Source organism: Hemitrygon akajei, chromosome 18, assembly GCF_048418815.1.
Source record: "Hemitrygon akajei chromosome 18, sHemAka1.3, whole genome shotgun sequence".
NCBI lineage: Eukaryota > Metazoa > Chordata > Chondrichthyes > Myliobatiformes > Dasyatidae > Hemitrygon > Hemitrygon akajei.
Window position 1 is genome coordinate 25,885,766 of NC_133141.1, and position 14,228 is coordinate 25,899,993.

At 44.4% G+C, this 14,228-nt stretch overlaps 1 protein-coding gene across 6 annotated transcripts in view; it reads left to right on the forward strand.

Annotated features, from left to right (window-relative positions):
• b4galnt1b (beta-1,4-N-acetyl-galactosaminyl transferase 1b) overlaps window positions 1–14,228 on the forward strand; it is a 129,351-nt gene that overhangs the window by 38,189 nt on the left and 76,934 nt on the right. For all 6 annotated transcript variants that reach the window (XM_073071141.1, XM_073071142.1, XM_073071145.1 and 3 more), the window contains exons 2-3: window positions 2,274–2,489; window positions 10,545–10,721. In XM_073071141.1, coding sequence (XP_072927242.1) covers window positions 2,274–2,489; window positions 10,545–10,721 — 393 coding nt within the window. The remainder of the gene's footprint in view (window positions 1–2,273; window positions 2,490–10,544; window positions 10,722–14,228) is intronic.

Consider the following 14,228-nt stretch of genomic DNA (forward strand, 5'->3'; position numbering starts at 1 on the left):
TATAAAAGCAAGGATGTGATGCTGAGGCTTTGTAAGGTTCTGGTGAGGCCTCACTTGGAGTATTGTGAGCAGTTTTGGGCCCCTTATCTAAGAAAGGATGTGCTAGCAATGGAGAGGGTCCAGAGGAGGTTCACAAGAATGATTCTGGGAATGAAAGGGTTAACGTATTGGGAGTGTTTGATGGCGGTGGGCTTGTAGAGTCGGCCCTCCTTATCCGCAAGGGATTGGTTCTGGGACCCCTTGCGGATACCAAAATTCGCGGATGCTCAAGTCCCTTATTCAACCTGTCTCAGTGCAGTGGGCATTAGGACCTGGCGATGGAGCTCTGTATGCACTATGTTTCTGTTCACGAAAATAATCACGATCAGGATTGAAAATAAAGTGGAAATAATAAAGCGATCGGAAAGAGGTGAAACACCATTGGTCATTGGAAAAGCGTTAGGCTGCAGTCGGTCAACGATCGGTACAATTTTAAAGGATAATGTGAGAAAGGCCCTGCCCTGATGAAAGCTACAATTATTACCAAGCAATGCAGTGGTTTAATTATTGGGTTTTGCAGTTTTGGGTTTTTGATCTTCCACATCAACCAGGCACGGATGGAGAGCACGCTCGGAAGTGGTCTGTCACTGGATCGAACTCGGGAACTTCCTGAGCCCGGCGCTGAACCATATGTTCGTAAATGTTTTATATGCATAGAAAGGTGAAATATATACTATATACTAAGACAAACATTTGACTAACTAACACTAAATAATACCGGATGTACCTGTTCTGACTTACATAGTAAGAGAACCTCCGATTTTTTTCGATCCCGATCCATGGTAACCTACACACATCCTCCCGTATACTTTAAGTCATCTCTAGATTACTTATAATACCTAATACAATGTAAATGCTATGTAAATAGTTGTTATACTGCATTGTTTAGGGAATAATGACAAGAAAAAAATTCTGTACATGCTCGAGCAACAAGTGCTGGAAGAGCACTTCTGGGTTTTCTCGATTCGCGGTTGGTTGAATTCGTGCATGCGGAACTTGTGGATAAGGAGGGCCGACTGTACTCACTGGAGTTTAGAAGAATGAGTAGGTGGGATCTCATTGAAACCTATCGAAAGGCCTAGATAGTGGATGTGGAGAGGATGTTTCCTACGGTGGGGGAGTCTAGGACCAGAAGGCACAGGCTCAGAGTAGGGATGTCCATTTAGAATGGAGATGAGGAATTTCTTTAGCTAGAGGGTGGTGAATCTGTGGAATTCTTCGTCAAGGGTAGATGTGGAGGCCAGGTCATTGGGTGTATTTAAGGCAGAGGTTGACAGATTCTTGATTAGTTATGGCATGAAAGGTTATGGGGAGAAGACAAGAGAATAGGTTTGAGAGGGAAAATGGATCAGCTGTGGTCAAATGGTTGAGCAGTCATGAAGGGCCAATGGCCTAATTCTGCTCCTATCTCTTATGGTCTGAAATGTTGTGTGTGTCTTCAGGCTTCTGTACCTCTTCTCTGATAGTAGCAAAGAGAATAGGACATGTGCTGGGAGCTGGGGGTCCTTAATGATGGAAATTTTAAGACATCGCCTTTCGAAGATGTCCTCAATGCTGGGGAGGATCATACTCATGATGGAACTGGCTGAGTTTACAACTCAGTTTACAATTTTTACAATTTTTCTGATCCTGTGCAATGGCCCCTTCATGCCAGACGATGATGCAACCACTTAGAATGCTCTCCACGGTACATCTGTAGACATTTTCAAAAGTCTTTGGTGAGATACCAAACCTCCTCAAACTCCTAATGAAGAATAGCTGGTGGCATACCTTTTTGTCATTGCATCGATATGTGATTACCAGTTCCATTCTTACTTGGCTTTGCATCTCTTACTTCTCTGAAGAGGGTCATCTAACAAGATTTGACACCAGGTCTCATAATGGGGTGTTTGATGCCCAAAATAATGAGGAGTGACAGGTGACTTACCCAATTTTGCTGCATTTCTTACATTGAAAGTGAGAACGTGCAGCAATTGAGCTGCAGTCTCTTTGCTCTGGTTAGTTCTGTTCACCAGGCCAAGATGGCTACCAGATGAGTCACAAACAGAGACAAAAACAGCCCATTTTTCCTCTAAAACCTACAGAACATGGAATGTAATAAAAGTTAGTGATGAACTGTTGATATTGCTGTATAAAATTTAATTATTGGCATGCCTGATTTAATTAGCCACTTTTTCAAAGCATCTTTAGAAACTGTGTTGTGAAAATTGACTCTTGTCTCTGCTTGCCTCTAGCATGCGTCCGGTCAAGAAGCCTCTTTGCTGCCTTTTGCTGGTGACACTGCCTCTGGGAATTTTCTTCCTTTGTCTCTGGCTGCTGAAACCTTACCACGTTGTGGATGTGAAGTACCGAATTCCCAGTATTTCAGAGAACCTTCTGGAACACAGACTTTGGGAGCCCTCTGACAAATATGCCCACATTTCCTTCAAGGTGAAAGAAATTGTGGCTGGGTAAGTCTCTCTACTGATCCAGCGGCCATTGTAATGTACCTTTAAGGAGTCAAACTCTGGAGCTTCATTGGTAGCATTTGGGGGAAGGGATAAATTTTTGAAAGAAGTAGATGGGCACAGAAGAGGAGACAAGGTCTGGGGCGGATGAGCCATGATCATATTGAATGGTGGGGCAGGTTTGAGGGGCTGAGTGGCCTCATCCTGCTGCTACTTTCTTTCATTCTTGTGCTTACCAGCAATACTAACCCATAGGTGGCACCGTAGTATAGCGGATAGAGCCACTGCCTCACAGTTCCAGAGAACTAGGTTCAATCCTGACCTCGGGTGCTGTCTGTGTGGAGTTTGCATGTTCACTCTTTGTTCGTGTGGATTCCCTCCAGGGAGCCGCAGATTCCTCCCAGACTCTAAAGACATGGGGGTTGGTGGGTTAAAAGTTAACAGGAATGTGGGGAGAAGAGAATGGGATTACTACAGATGATGTTTGATGTTCAGCATAGTCTCAGTGGGCTGAAGGGCCAATTTCCCTTCAGTATCACTCTGACTCTAATAATTCTGCTCTGCCACTGCCCTAAGATGTTAAATAAAAATCATCCTTGCCTTTTACAATTGAAATTGCTGCAAGAATTAGTTGCCCCTTTGAGCTTTGAAGGTTCAGAGAGAGGGTTAATCTGATTCAATCAGATCTGGGTAGATTCATTGCTTGTCAAATTATGTCAAGTTCAGGTGAGCAATTTCAAGTTCCTGGGTGTCAACATCTCCGAGGATCTATCCTGGGCTCGACATATTGATGCAGTTACAAAGAAGGCACGACAGTGGCTAGATTTCATTCGGAGTTAGGAGAGATTTGGTATGTCACCAAAGACACTCGCAAATTTCTATAGATGTACCATGGAGAGCCTTCTAACTGGCTGCATCACCAACTGGTATGGGGGGTGGGGGGTTGCTACTGCACAGGATTAAAATAAGCTGCAAAAAGTTGCAAACTCAGTCAGCTCCATCGTGGCCGCTAGCCTCCTCGGCATCCAGGAGGCATCTTCAAGGAGTGATGCCTCAAAAAGGAGGCATCCACTATTAAGTAACCACATCACCTAGGACATGCCCCCTTCTCATTGCTACCATCAGGAAAGAGGTACACGAGCCCGAAGGCACACACTCACCAATTCCAGAACAATTTCCCCTCTGCCATCTGATTTCTGAATGAGCACTGAACCCATGAACACTACCTCACTACTTTTTATCTGTCTTCTTGCAATAATTATTTAAGTTAACCTTTATTAAATATATAATCTATATTTATTGCAATTTACCATAATTTACAGTTTTTATTATTATATATTGCAATGTACTGCTGCTGCAAAACAATAAATTTCACAACATATGCCAATGATATTAAACCTGATTCTGATTCTAATTCAGACTTAATAACCGGTGCTGGTGGTAACTGGTTTCATTGCAAAGATAAGCTAGCGGGAGCGGCATGTAAACTCACAGATTTATAACAAGGAGAATCATTTTTAGCTGTGGGCAATTAATGTCAGTGGAGATAAAAATGGAGAGATGTGTATAATAGACAGTTGCTGAACTAGGTCTCCTTTCCTATGGTTGCTGAAAGTTAAAATGATCCCTTTCTGTAATTCTAATTGTAGATCGGTGGGATGAGCCACAAATAAGGCACTTGATGAGTAATTCCTTCAGAGAGGAGGTGGATGACTCCCTGGGAATGGGATCAGTTGTCTAAAGGACTGGGTATAGACTGAGGTGATAAGTATGCTTCAGGGTACATTGTCTGCTGCAGGAAAGGTGTTGAGATACATGAAACTGCAGATGCTGGAATATTGAGCAAAAAAACACCAAATTACTGGAGGAATTTGAGAGGTCCAATCAGTGGTGGGAGCAGAGCACTTCAAAGAGGCTACTTGCAGGTCGGCAAAGCTAGTATAAAAGGAGGGCCTCGTGGGCGTTTGGACATTCCAGAGGCCCAATTGGCATTGGGAGCAGAGCTCTGCAAATTAAATGAAAGTACAGAAGGGGTAAACAGGGCGGCCATTGTTGGGAGTAGGGCACTAGTGAAGGTAGAAGTGTCAGGCTTTGCTTTGACTAAAGAGGCTTCAATGAGAACAGGGCTGAGGCCAAAGAAACAGGTTAGAGGATTTGGTCTTGGTTGCCCATTGTACAGTGCAGGCAGGATGGCAGATATGGCAGTGGAACACTCCTCCTGTAGGAGGTGGGAATTCATGGAACCTGATAGTCTCCCTGATGACTACACCTGCAGGAAGTGCAGCCAACTCCAGCTCCTGAAAGACCACATTAGGGAGCTGGAGCTGGAGGTGGATGAACTTAGGATCATCCAGGAGGCAGAGCAATTGATAGATACGACTTTTGAGTAGGTGGTTACACCCAGAGTTCAGTAGATGGGTGAACACTGGGAGAGGTAAAGGGAGAAAGAAGTCAGTGCAGGGTCCCCCTGTGGCTGTTCCCCTCTGCAACAGGTATATCCCACTTGGATACTGCTGTGGGGATGACCTATCTGGGCCAGGCAGCAGCAACCAGATCAATAGCACATGGTTGGCTCTGAGCCTCAGAAGGGTAGGGCGAAGTCAGGTGGAGTACTAGTCATAGGGGACTCGATAATTAGGGGGTCAGATAGGAGATTCTGCGGCAGCAAAGGAGACACCAGGATACTGTGTTGCCTCCCGGCTCCTATGGTCCAAGACATCTCAAAACAGTTGCAGAATATTCTTGAAGGGGAGGGTGAGCAGCCAGAGGTCGTGGTACATGTCGGTACATGTTGGTACCAATGAAATAGGCAGGAGAGGGGTAAAGGTCCTGTGCAGTAAGTTTAGGAAGTTAGGAAGAAAGGCTGAAGAGCAGGACCTCCAAGGTGGTAATCTCCGGATTACTCCGAGTACCATGAACTAGTGAAGGTCAGAACAGGAAGATAGCTCAGATGAATGAGTAGCTGAGGAGATGGTGCAGGGGGTAAGATTTCAAGTTCTTGGATCATTGGAACCTTTTCTGGGGAAGGGGGTGACCTGTATACGTGGGACAGGTGGCACCTGAACTGGAGGGGAACCAATATCCTGGGAGGGAGGTTTGCTAATGCTGTTGCGGAGAGTTTAAACTAGATTTGCAGGGGTTGGGAACCGAAGTGAAGAGGCAGAGGATGGGGTGGTTGGTGCACAGGTAGTGACAACTTGTAGGGAGTTTATGAAGAAGGATAGGCAGATGATTGAGCAAATAAGCACTCAGCCTGATGGTTTGAGATGTGCCTATTTTAATGCAAAGAGTATCATAAGCAAAGCAGATGAACTTAGAGCATGGATCAATAGGTGGAACTATGCTGTGGCCATTATGGAGACTTGGGTGTCTCAGGGGCAGGGATGGTTGCTGAGTGTGCTGGGCTTGAGATGTTTCAAAAAGGACAGGGAAGGAGGCAAAAGAAGTGGGGGCATTGCACTGCTAATCAGGGATAGAATCATGGTTGCAGAAAAGGAGGAAGTCATGGAGGGATTGTCCACTGAGTCATTGTGGGTGAAAGTCAGAAACAGGAAGAGGTCAATAACTCTACTGTCTGTTTTTTATAGATCCTCCCAATAGTAATAAAGACATTGAGGGGCAGATAGGGAGGAAGATGCTTGAACAGTGCAATAATAATAGGGTTGTTGCGATGGGTGATTTTAACTTTCCTAATATTAACTGGCATCTCCTTAGAGCAAAGGGTTTAGATGGGGTGGAGATTGTTAGGTGTGTTCAGGAAGGTTTCCTGATGCAATATGTAAATAAACCAATTAGAGGAGAGTGTACTTGATCTGGTATTAGGAAATGAACTTGGTCAGGTGTCAGATCACTCAGTGGGAGAGCATTTTGGAGATAATGATCACAACTCTATCTCCTTTACCATGGCACTGGAGAGGGATAGAAACAGACAATTTAGGAAAGAGTTTAATTGGGGTAAGGGGAAATATGAAGCTATCAGGCAGGAACTCGGAAGCATAAATTGGGAGCAGGTGTTCTCAGGGAAATGCCCTGCAGAAATGTGGCAGATATTCAGGAAACATTTGCATGGCATTCTGCATTGGTATGTTTCATTGAGGCTGTTACGGATTCAGCAACAATAAATATATGAGTGAGGCAGGGGTTTTTATAACAAATAAAACATTTATTAAACACTGAAAAACAAACCCCAAAAGTAAACAAGTGACTAACGCAACCGGAAATCAGCTGCTGTGCGGCAGCTTAAACAGTTCTTAAAGGAATAAAGCGAAAACAGTTCTTAAAGCGATGTTGCAAAAACAGTTCTTCAAAGTAGTACTGCGAAAGTTCAAAATGCTTACAGTCCATTAAAGGAGAGACTTTTTAGATGATTTAAATTCTCTTTCACGTCGTGTTGTTGCAGTTCCCAGTCGAACTATACTTTTCCCGGAGAATTTATGAAGATGAAAATGAAACGGCTTAAAGGCACTGAACTTTCCTTTACAAAACTGTACCCAATCCTTTCTGCTATATTTCGCAGGGATTAACAGGGGCACAGCCAACAAATTCCTTCCGAATGAGGATCAAACAAGGTCGAACCTGTTTCACCGTCGAAATCGACTTTCCTCGATCTTTTAGCTCCCGAACTCCGATCTTCACTCTCCACTGGTTTTTAACTGGCAGTATTATAAAGAAACTGCCGGCAATTACCTTTTAAACTTTAGGCATTAAATAAAACTCCATCTTTCAACCAAACTGCGTCATAATATTGGACCACGCAGTGGCATGGAATCAAAATGGCAAATCCAGCCACGAACTGCCCCTCCTCACAGGGAGGGGTCCTCCTTTTATACCCTGTTGGGAAAAACTGTCACATGACCTCTACTGGTGGGAAAATGACGTCACTCCACCATCACAAGACCACTACCTTAAGTCCAGTATAGCTTCAACACCACTGTCACGTGACAAGTACAAGATACCCACGGGTACGTAACAAGGCACAGAAAGAATGGTAGGGTTAAAGAACCATTGTGTACAAAGAATGTAGAAAATCTAGTTAAGAGGAAAAGAAAGCTTATGAAAGATTCAAGAAACTAGATACTGTTAGAGTTCTAGAAAATTACAAGGGTGCCAGGAAGGAGCTTAAGAATGAAATTAGGAGAGCTAGGAAGGCCTTGGCGAGCAGGATAAAGGAGAGCCCCAAGCCATTCTACAAGTATGTGAAGAACAAGAGGATAAGATGAGAGAGAATAGGACCAATCAGGAGTGAGAGTGGAAACGTGTGCATGGAGCCGGAGGAGGAAGCGGAGGTACTTAATGAATACTTTGCTTCAGTATTCATCAGGGAAAAGGACCTTGGCAATTGTGGGGATGACTTACTGCGGACTAAAACACTTGAGTATATAGACATTAAGAAAGAGGATGTGCTGAAGCTTTTGAAAGGTATTAAGTTAGATAAGTCACCGCGACCAGACAAGATACTGTGGAAAGCGAGGGAGGAGATTGATGAGCCTCTGGTGATGATCTTTGCATTATCAATAGGGACGGTAGAAGTATCAGAGGATTGGAAGTTTGCAAACGTTGTTCCCTTGTTCAAGAGTGGGAGTGGAGATAACCCAGGAAATTATAGACCAGTGAGTCTTACTTTAATAGTGTGCAAGTTGTTGGAGAAGATCCTGAGAGGCAGGATTTATGAGCATTTGGAGAGACATAATCTGATTAGGGATAGTCAGCATGGCTTTGTCAATGGCAGGTCATGCCTTATGAATCTGATTGAATTGTTTGAGGATGTAACAAAACACATTGATGAAGGTAGAACAGTGGATGTAGTGTATATGGATTTCAGTAAGGCATTTGATAAGGTTCCCCACGCGAGGCTCATTCAGAAAGTAAGGAGGCATGGGATCCAAGGGGACATTGCTTTGTGCTTTGTGGATCCAGAACTGGCTTGCCCACAGAAGGCAAAGAGTGGTTGTAGATGGGTCATATTCTGCATGGAGGTTGGTCACCAGTGGAGTGCCTCAGGGATCTGTTCTGGCACCCTTACTCTTTGTGATTTTTATAAATGACCTGGATGAGGAAGTGGAGGGGTGGGTTAGTAAGTTTGCTGAAGACACAAAGGTTGGGGGTGTTGTGGATAGTGTGGAGGGCTGTCAGAGGTTACAGCGGGACATTGATAGGATGCAAAACTGGGCTGAGAAGTGGCAGATGGAGTTCAACTCAAATAAGTGTGAAGTGGTTCATTTCGGTAGGTCAAGTTTGAAGACAGAATATAATATTAATGGTAAGACTCTTGGCAGACTTTGGAGGATCAGCAAAATCTTGGGGTCCATGTTTACAAGACATCCAAAGCTGCTGCGCAGGTTGACAGTGTTGTTAAGAAGGCGCATGGTGTGTCGGCTTTCATCAACCGTGGGACTGAGTTCAAGAGCCGTGAGGTAACATTATATAAGAACTTGGTCAGACCCCACTTGGAGTACTGTGCTCAGTTCTGGTCACCTCACCACAGGAAGGATGTGGATTCTATAGAGAGGGTGCAGAGGAGATTTACAAGGATGTTGCCTGGATTGGAGAGTGTGCCTTATGATTATAGGTTGAGTGAACTTGGTCTTTTCTCCTTGGAGCGATGAAGGATGAGAGGTGACCTGATAGAGGTGTATAAGATGATGAGAGGCATTGGTCATGTGGATAGTCAGAGGCTTTTTCCCAGGGCTGAAATGGCTAACATGAGGTGGCATGGTTTGAAGGTGCTTGGGAATAGATACAGAGGGGATATCAGAGGTAAGTTTTTCACACAGAGAGTGGTGGGTACATGGAATGCACTGCTGGTGACTGTGGTGGATGTGGATACAATAGGGTCTTTTAAGGGACTCTTGGATAGGTACATAGAGCTTAGAAAAATAGAGGGCTATGTGGTAGGGTAATTCTAGACAATTTCTAGAGTATGTTACATGGTCAGCACAACATTGTGGGCTGAAGGGCCTGTAATGTGCTGTAGATTTCTATGTTTCTATGAATTCAGTAGGTCAGGCAGGATCTGTGGAAGGGAATGGAAAAGACCCTTCATCTTTACTGGAAAGAAAAAGGGGAAATAGACAGTAGAAAGATGTGAGGGGATGGGATGGGGCAAAATCTGGCAGGAGATAGTTCCCATTTGGGAAAATCAGGACAGAAAATATGGAGGGGAAATGGCAAATATAAAGTGGTGAGGGAGTGATGCAAGAGCCAGCAGGTGATGGGTCGATCCAGGTGAAGAGGGTGTTAGATGGAGAAGGGGAAAGTGGAGATAGTGACAGAGGCTGGAGGTGAGAGGTGGAGGTGACAAAGGGCTGCAGATGGTGGGTCTGATAGCAGAGGAAGGTGGAGCCTGGAACCAAATATGGAAGGTGATGAGGGTAGATGGGAACATTGGAGGGAGGGGACCCAGGGACAGGGGTGAGTGGGTGATGGTCAGATGGAGTGAATGCTGATTTCCTTAAGGTAATGATCATGATATATCATTGGGTTCTGCTCATTGTAGAGACAATTTTAATTGACTTCAGAATCAAGTCCATCACTAAATACAAAGCTGCTTAATGTCATTGTTGGCTCACTAAATTTGTATTTCAAGATGTTAATTGCTCAGAAAACAAGGAGGCTTATTGATCAAAGGGAAGTAGGGATCAAATTGGTGGCCATGGCAGATTTTACTTTGAAGGCTGTCTGTCTTGAAGCACTGAGATCCCTTGTGGCATTTCAAGAGAGGAAGTATTCGTCTCATTGACAAAAGTCGAATATTTTTCATTGGATCAGCAGGAGCAATTAGAATAAACATAAACTTCTTACAATACGTTCTAAGGAGAGGTATATACCTAAACTGGATGCAGAGCAAACACGTTCAGATGTTTGGTGCCTTAAGCAATGCAAGTCAAATGAGGTCACTCAAAATGTTATGTTATTGTACATGAAATGTATTGCACATTCAAATCACGGGATATCACACTTGGGAATGTTGAGGTATCAAGTCGTATTTTGGACCGATGAGTTACCCCATTTATCAGTGGCTGGTGAGTTCTGACAACACAAATCTCTTTTTTTCATTAGGCTGCTTCCAAAGAATGACTGTAGTTGCGATAAGGAGGAACCTGTACTGAAGCTGCCATTCACCAGGCACCTTTTCCATCAGGTTTCTGTCCACCAGTTTCAGCAGGTCTTCAAAGAGGCAGAGCGAGAGGAGCTGAAGAAACAGAGGCAGCAGGAGTATCACCGTTTTCTACAGAGGTATGAGCAACCGGAATGTTACTGATGCAGTACCCAGGCGTCTAAAGCTACCAATAGCTGTCGGCAACACAGTGACGCAGCAGGTAGAGCTGCTGCCTCACAGATCCAAAGACCCGGCTTCAATCCTGCCCTTGGGCGCGCTCTGTGTGGGGTCTGCTCGTTTTGTCTCTGACTGCATGGGTTTCCCCCGCACCCCTACCTGTTTCGGTTTCTTCCAATGGCCCTAAGATGTGCGGGCTGGTGGGTTAATTGACTGTTGTAAGTTGCCCCTTGAGTGGTAGAATCTTGGGGGGGGGCAATTGATGGGAATATGTAGAGAATAAAATGGGATCAGTGTAAATGGGTGGTTGATGGGTGGGGAACTAGTTAGAATGGTTGATCAGATTAACTGCCTGGGGAAAGAAACTTTAAGATACAGTGAAGTTTTTGTCTTAATAGTCCTATAGTGTTTCCCAGTAGAGAGCTTTTGGAAAAGGCAACTTGCTGGGTGGATATTGTCCCCAATGATTTATCCTGGCTGCTTCTTTGACCTAGACACATGCAAGTCCTGCAGTGATGGTGAACTGTAGCAAATGAGTTATCACAATCCAGAATACCTTTACTGGTCACCCTTTACCATGTGCCCTCCTTCCACGTTACCAATTGTGTCACCTTAAACTGGTTGCTGGGGTTTAACACTCTCAACAAAATGTCAGGAAACCCGAAGGCCAATTTTGCTCGAGTCTTGCAGTTGTGCTCTCAGTGGGTCCACTCTTCCAGGGCTTGAAGTTCTCTGCAGGGACTGGACACAAGATCAATTGGACTAATCCAGTGGGAAGGATCTGGCGATTTTGCGATCCAGAGTTTCTTCAGAAGTCATAAAGAGGCATAAAACTTGTTGCTTATGGCTGTTTATTGAATGTAATAAGAACAATCAAAAAGAGAAAAGACAATGAACAAATATGTCATGGTTGCCTTATACTAAAAACTAGCTCAAATTGGGAAGATAACGAGACATCACGTAATTACAAATAGTCTGATTCATTAACTATTACTAGAAAATTCACTGAACAATTACATGTATATTTAAGTGATTATATAAAGGTACAAGCAAGCGTTGGAAAGATTAAACGACTATATTGGGTTACACTCGAATTCAACGTGGTCTTCAGCTCCTTCTAAGCTTTCCTGCTTTGAAAGCACTCTCTTAATGGTTCCTTGAAATCTTCAGCGAGCTGCACAAAGCAGGAAGATTCCAAGGTTAGTTTAAAAAAAAGACTGTCATTTTCCAGACCAATGAGGTTATATTGTGATCTTGTGAGGGTTGGGATACAAGTTCTGACCTTGGCAGTTTAAAGACAGCTAATGAAGCAAATTTAAGTTTGGAATCAAAATCTGGTCTTGGTAATAGTAACAGTGAAACTTTTGGTCTGTTGTGACAACTCCTCTGGTTCAGAATTTTTCTCCACCTGTTGCCTTTAACTGGCCTGGCCTACAGAGGCCATATCCAGGAACATATGGGTTCCGTGTTTACAGACATCCAATACACGATTTTGGCCAGATTTCAATAAGAGACAAAAATATCTTGATCTGGTAACCACACTTCCACAGTGTTGTAGGAATGGCATCAAAAGTATGTAATTCTGATAAGAAAGAGCTATTACTAAAAGTGAGAGAGAGAAAGCTAGTTCTTCTGTTCATAGGTATGAATGTATGTATTTACACTGGGCTTTTAAATTTGTCATGGAAGCTTGTTCATAGGTAGGGGTATCCGTAAGTCCTATCTTTATAACATGGGGTGAGCCTGTTAGTGACTCAGGACTCAGCAATGTTCTTGGATCTTAACTGCTTCCCAAGTTGGCGTTATAAGAAGAGCAATTAGGGATAGGCAGTTGAAACAGAGCCTTGCCAACACAAATAAACAAAAAATGCAAACACAAGGAAATCTGCAGATGCTGGAAATTCAAACAACAACACACACAAAATGCTGGTGGAACACAGCAGGCCAGGCAGCATCTATAAGGAGAAGCACTGTCGACGTTTCGGGCTGAGATCCTTTGTCAGGACTAACCGAAAGGAAAGATAGTAAGAGATTTGAAAGTAGTGGGGGGAGGGGGAAATGCAAAATGACAGGAGAAGACCGGAGGGGGTGGGATGAAGCTAAGAGCTGGAAAGGTGATTGGTGAAAGTGATACAGAGCTGGAGAAGAGAAAGGATCATGGGACGGGAGGCCTCAGGAGAAAGAAAGGTTGGGGGGGGGGGGGGAAGCACCAGAGGGAGATGGAGAACAGGCAAACAACTAAATATGTCAGGGATGGGGTAAGAAGGGGAGGAGGGGCATTACACTTCCTCCCTCACCACCATTCAGGGAAGTGCTACACCTGCCCTTACACTTCCTCCCTCACCACCATTCAGGGCCCCAGACAGTCCTTCCAGGTGAGGTGACACTTCACCTGTGAGTCGGTTAGTGTGATATACTGTGTCTGGTGCTCCCGGTGCGGCCTTTTATATATTGGTGAGACCCGACGCAGACTGGGAGACCGTTTCGCTGAACACCTACGCTCGGTCCGCCAGAGAAAGCAGGATCTCCCAGTGGCCACACATTTTAATTCCACGTTCCATTCCCATTCTGATATGTCTATCCATGGCCTCCTCTACTGTCAAAATGAATCTAAACTCAGGTTGGAGGAACAACACCTTATATACCAGCTGGGTAGCCTCCAACCTGATGGCATGAACATTGACTTCTCTAACTTCTGGTAATGCCCCTCCTCCCCTTCTTACCCCATCCCTGACATATTTAGTTGTTTGCCTGTTCTCCATCTCCCTCTGGTGCTTCCTCCCCTCCCCCTTTCTCCCGAGGCCTCCCATCCCATGATCCTTTCCCTTCTCCAGCTCGGTATCACTTTCACCAATCACCTTTCCAGCTCTTAGCTTCATCCCACCCCATCTGGTCTTCTCCTATCATTTCGCATTTCCCCCTCCCCCCACTACTTTCAAATCTCTTACTATCTTTCCTTTCGGTTAGTCCTGACGAAGGGTCTCGGCCCGAAACGTCGACAGTGCTTCTCCTTATCAATGCTGCCTGGCCTGTTGTGTTGCACCAGCATTTTGTGTGTGTTGTTGTTTAAACAAAAAATGCACCTGAATTTTCTTGTTGTGGGTTAGAGAGCTAGGACAGATGTTTCTGACCACCAGTTGGTGAGGGCCTAGGCAAATGCATGTGTGAATCCCAGTACGATCCATTGATTATTCTCATTCAGCTGCTGAAGGAAGGCTAATCTTTGACTTTCACACAGGCTGTGTCATCAAGGTGCAGAATACACTCTCTGTATGTGGCCCTTAAACTGTGTTTTGTTGTCAATCAGGAGAATACTTTTCACTGCAGGTGTGCAATGCTATCACCTCTCAACAGCCTTCCTTCTGAGCAGACATCTGTGATGAGAAATGCAGAGTTAATACCTCAGGTCAAAGACCCTTCATCAGACTGTCTGGGTTCCATTTTCTATTCCCATTCTGACAGTCCAT